A 5,271-nucleotide genomic window follows, 5' to 3' on the forward strand; every position below is an offset into this window, starting at 1 on the left:
ATATCGGCATCGACCCGATATGAAAATTTATTCCAATACGTCTTGCCAATAAGAGGAATACATTAACTCACATGTGCTCAGGGTGTGCTAGCGATTAGATCACGTCAACAATGCGACTAAATCACATCAGCATTGTGACTCATTCTTGAATGGTGATTGGATTCACTGTTTTGGATCGCTGCATTTAAACTGAGAATGCACGGACAGAACGATGCATTCAGTGTGCGATAAAGTAAACAGTAATAGCACGTGCAGCGGCAGCCTCCCCCGGGTCCTAATGCCCACTCAGAAAAGAGTTTTAATTCCGTAGGGGGCGCTGTTGGCATACTTCTAATAAAATGAAAGCAAAATACACAAATAATATTTAGACTGTGTTTCTGATTAAATAAAGCAGTAATTGATGCCATAAAAGCATGAGTATATTTTGATTTAAAGGTCAGAGGCTATAGCTTACATTTACTTTTGATTCTTTGGTCTTTTGCTTTAGACTATTTACAAAGGTGAAATCATAAAATAAAATGTTAAGGTTACCACTGCATCTTTCTGAAAAATAAATGCAGTGATTAATATATAGTTTATTTAGTTATTTTCAAATCTTCAAATGTACTGTCACTATAAAATAACTTTATTATTGTTTATTTACTTCTATCAAATAAGTTCTTGTTAAAAACTAACCAAAATTAAAAATAATTATATATCGGCTATCGACCAAAATTAGTTGAAAATTATCGGCATAATCGGCAAAAATACAATATCATGCATCCCTAAAAGTTTTCAGAATTTTGTGTTTTTGTTTACATAAGTTTTATTAATTTTTATATCAGTTTCAGTTTTAGTCATTTTAAGATAAACTAAATGAAAGTTATACTCAAGTTAAACTAAATAAAAACAGAAATGTTGCCTTTTTATATTCATGTTATACTATTATAGTTTTCATATATTTATTTTATACTATAGTTAGTTATTTATACTTTATTTTATTTCAGTTAATGTTTATTTCAAGTAAAAACATTTTTTTTAATGTTTTAATTTTAGCTTTAGTTAACTGCAACGACCCTTGTTCGGTGGTCAAAATATCTTTGAAATCTCACTTGCTAATATCATCAATAAATTGAAAAAATAGGGGAACGCACATTTTTGTATGTTTTTGTTTTTTAATTGTTGTGGGTTTATTATAATAAATAAGTATTATGTTGTCTGCAGGCCAAACCAACCCCCCCCCCATTAAATTATAACAAAATTATGACTTTACAAAAAGGATAAATAAATAAAACTCTATTCATCAAATATTTTAACATTTTTATATCGGATTTATTTTCACAAACTGTGAATATACTCTATACAGTAATTATAACTTTTTTGTTACTTGGTTTCTACTTTTGGATCTTTACTATCCATACTTAGGCTTATTATTTTGCATTCTAGGCTTATTTTGAGACAAAGGCCCAATCCCAATTCTATTTTATACCCCTACACCTACCCCTTGTTCCTTGAAACAGTGTCAAGGGGTAGGGGTGAAAATATTCCCCCAAGAATTGGGACACCACTACTATACGATCTATACTGTAGAGCCTTCAATTACCGTTCTATATTAATGCGCTGCTTACTCACTCACACACACACACACACACACACACACACACACACACACACACACACACACACACTGGAGATCGCGCAGCTCACACATCCAGGAGAACGGAAAATTGTCAACACTGCCCCGCGACTTTTATTGATAACAGTTTAAATACCATTTTGGTTCCATATTCATATCTTCTTTATTTTTACCAAACGTGGTGAAGGTAAGCTGTGTGTGGTAAATACTGCGCTGTGACGGCAGAACTGTGTGCAAAAACTGGTTCTAGACAGCTCATTTTACACAATACTGATAGTTTGTCATTAATAAACAGGAGAGTGAGAGTGTTATGAGTGGTTACTTTAGACCAGCGGCTCTCTCGGCACAGCAGGTCTGCGTATCGATACGCTTCTCTCCACTGCTGCTGGAACGAGTGACACCACATCAGCTCCCAATAACATAGATGATGGATCTGACGCCACTGCTGCTGCGCCGAGATACACTCCTGGAACTTCACCAGCGCCTGACACACACACACACACACACACACACACACACACACACACACACACACACAGTATGAACATCAGCAGTCAAAAATTACATTTTTAAATGTTAATGAAAGAAGTCTTTTCTGCTCACCAAGGCTGCATTTATTTGATAAAAAAGTATGTAAAAATTGTGAAATATTATTACAATTTAAAACAGCTGTTTTCTATGTGAATATCTGTTAAACTGAGTAGAAATACTGTGAAAAAACATTATTAGAATTTAAAATAGATTTATAATATTGCAAACAAATGCAGCCTTGGTGAGCAGAAGAGACTTCTTCTCTTTACATTTAAAAATCTTGATTATTATTATTTTTATAGTTTTTTGGCAGAACGTGTAAATGTCATCAAAGATCCCTCACGTTCTCAAAGTTTCCCCTCAGTAAGGCGAGCCGAGCCGAGTAAAACAGGATGATTGCGCCCTGAGAAAAAAACACTGAGTAACACAGCTGAAGAATTATGTTTAATGAAAGACATGGAAGACGTTATGCTTAACATCAAACAAACAGAATATGAGTTTGTGCAAATATGAGTTGAGTAAAAAAGAAATGGAGCAAATGGTTTCTTTATTAATTCTTGATGTGTGTGTGTTCAGGTTCTGACCCGTGGAAATCGCTCTATGTAGGGCTCTAATAAAGCCTCGGCCTCCACCAGATTCCCCTCACCAGTGCCTAAAACACACAGCATCACGACAAACTTTAGTCACATTTTAAATCACAATTACATTTTAAAGATAACACTGTAAAAACTGATTTTTGTCTTGTTTTCTAGTATAAATATCTACATATTCTTGAATCAGGATGCATTGACAAGTAAAATGACTTAAGATATCATGTCTTGTTTTCTGGAAAAATATCAAAATTTTGTTAGTTTTTGCTTAAAACAAGTAAAAAATATCTGCAAATATGGTAAGAAAAATAATCTTTCTTAGCCTTTGAATTAAGATTATTTTTCTTGCCCATTGGCAGAGTTACCGAGAGTTACTGAGTCAGAAGTGTCTGATGTGGGTTTGGATTATTACCCAGAATCAGACAGACGTAAGTGTGGTAGAGGAGCAGCGTCAGGACGCACAAGATAGACCTGAGACTGTGACTGCCAGCGCCGTCCCGCAGCTGAGACAAACCAAACTCCTGGAGGACACAACAGCTGTTACTGAGAGTGTGTGTGTGTGTGTGTGAGAGAGAGAGAGAGAGAGAGAGAGTGTGTGTGTGTGAGTGTGTGTGTTTGTGTGTGTGAGTGTGTGTGTTTGTGTGTTTGAGGTCAGGTGGTCAGTCATTTGCGCTCCAGCTCTTTACTCCGTTTCAGCTCCTTAATCCTGCAAACACACAATTATAATATATAACTAATATGAACTAATTTACATACATTTCCAGCAAATAAATCAGAAAATCTGAAGAAGCCAGGTTCATAATTCTTGTCTGACTTTGTTGACATTAGTGTTAAAGTTTTTCTATTTATGACTCCATACATCAGAAAAACACATGTTTATAGAAATAAAATGTTGTATAAATCAGTATGAATGAAATCTGAACAAAGCCTCCAGAACTGGTGAGTTTGCTGTATGTAAGTGCTGCTGGAGCGTGATTATTCTATAATTACATAATTTAAATATATATTTATAAATCATTTAAATTTTTATATTTACATTTTATATTTAATCCTTATCTACAGAATAACAATAATGTTATAATATTAGTATATATATAAAATTGTATATAAATGTAAAAATAAATATAAGCAAATATTACATATGTACATATATGTTCTATATGCAATATAATAAATAATAATACATATTAATAAAAATATTATAATATATCATTACTAATACTATTTCTCTGCATATAAATATAAAAAATATTATATTGGGGTGGAGGATGACAATCTGTATTTTATCTCTTTGTACTAAACTGATTTTTTTTCAGTTGTTAAATATAATAATATCATATAAAATATTACATTAAAAATATTATAATGCAAATATTTTTCAATTGTTGCTTATATGTAATAACGTCAAATTTTATATATAAAAAATACAATATTTTTAAAGATATTGTAGATTATATAATATTTTAACAGAGGTATTGATTTCAGACTCACTTGTAAATTTGATAACTTGTGCGTATTTTAATACCTCCTTTAATAAAACTGATCATGTTTTCATCCTGAAATACAGAAAGCAGTGATGAATCAGTGTATTCTCTTCCATTTCATCTTATTTAATGCTGATTAAGTATAAATATTCTTTCTGTATTTATTCTTTTGGTAAATTTGTTGTTGATAATATTTTACTGCACTGCACTAAATAAATAAATCATGTTTTTACAATCCAATATTTTCGTCTTGTTTTCCATTAAAGAACCTAAACGTCCTTGCAACAAGATTCACTTGAGAAGCAGCACTGCTTGAGACATTAACACATCGGCCGATATGAGCCTGTCACCGATATATCGGTATCGGCGAATATGCCGCCAACATGAAATTTTTTTTTACAGAACATAATCCAGATAAAATGCTTGAAATGGTGTAATTACTTCGTTTGTCCAGCAGAGCGCTCTCCATTGTTTGCTACTGGGGTTCAGAATATATATATATATTTTTTATCCACAGTAATTTTACACTTGTCTAGTACAAATATGTCGCTTTGTTTCATAATTACAGTGTATATGCTTTTCTTTATTTACCCTAAAAAAATGAAAGTGAAATGTGACAACATGCCCCGTAGGTGGAACACATTGTAACATCTGAGGGGCACATTGTAACTTGACCATATGACAGCTTAAAATCTTATCTGATCCAATGAAAAAAATATACAAGACAAACTAAAATATTTTGTCAATAATTATATATATATTTTTTTATTATTATAATTTTTTTGTTTAAATAAAATAACGGTGTTTTTTGAGAATTAAAAATAATCTGATTTTGGAGTTTGACAATGAACACATTGCAACCATGCTTGGGACGGCCCACATAAACGAGCAAAACTGCTTTACATGTCTTGAAATAATAATTTCTAAACATTAAACATTGACTGTCAGTCTTTATTCACCTGTTTCTCGTTGTTTCTCGTTAAAATTAATTAAAGTAGTGTAAATTACATCGCTAATGTCATAGAATAGCACATTGTAACGCAGTGTTACA

At 32.2% G+C, this 5,271-nt stretch overlaps 1 protein-coding gene across 1 annotated transcript in view; it reads right to left on the reverse strand.

Moving 5' to 3' along the window:
* The window catches only part of LOC107564764 (tetratricopeptide repeat protein 39B), a 14,879-nt gene that overhangs the window by 7,352 nt on the left and 2,256 nt on the right, over window positions 1–5,271 (reverse strand). The window contains exons 2-5 of the mRNA XM_016249916.1: window positions 3,149–3,298; window positions 2,731–2,798; window positions 2,490–2,549; window positions 1,938–2,099 (exon numbers count right to left, since the gene is read on the reverse strand). Coding sequence (XP_016105402.1) covers window positions 1,938–2,099; window positions 2,490–2,549; window positions 2,731–2,798; window positions 3,149–3,298 — 440 coding nt within the window. The remainder of the gene's footprint in view (window positions 1–1,937; window positions 2,100–2,489; window positions 2,550–2,730; window positions 2,799–3,148; window positions 3,299–5,271) is intronic.

The sequence above is a fragment of the Sinocyclocheilus grahami genome, unplaced genomic scaffold, assembly GCF_001515645.1.
Source record: "Sinocyclocheilus grahami isolate Dianchi unplaced genomic scaffold, SAMN03320097.WGS_v1.1 scaffold959.1, whole genome shotgun sequence".
Lineage (NCBI taxonomy): Eukaryota > Metazoa > Chordata > Actinopteri > Cypriniformes > Cyprinidae > Sinocyclocheilus > Sinocyclocheilus grahami.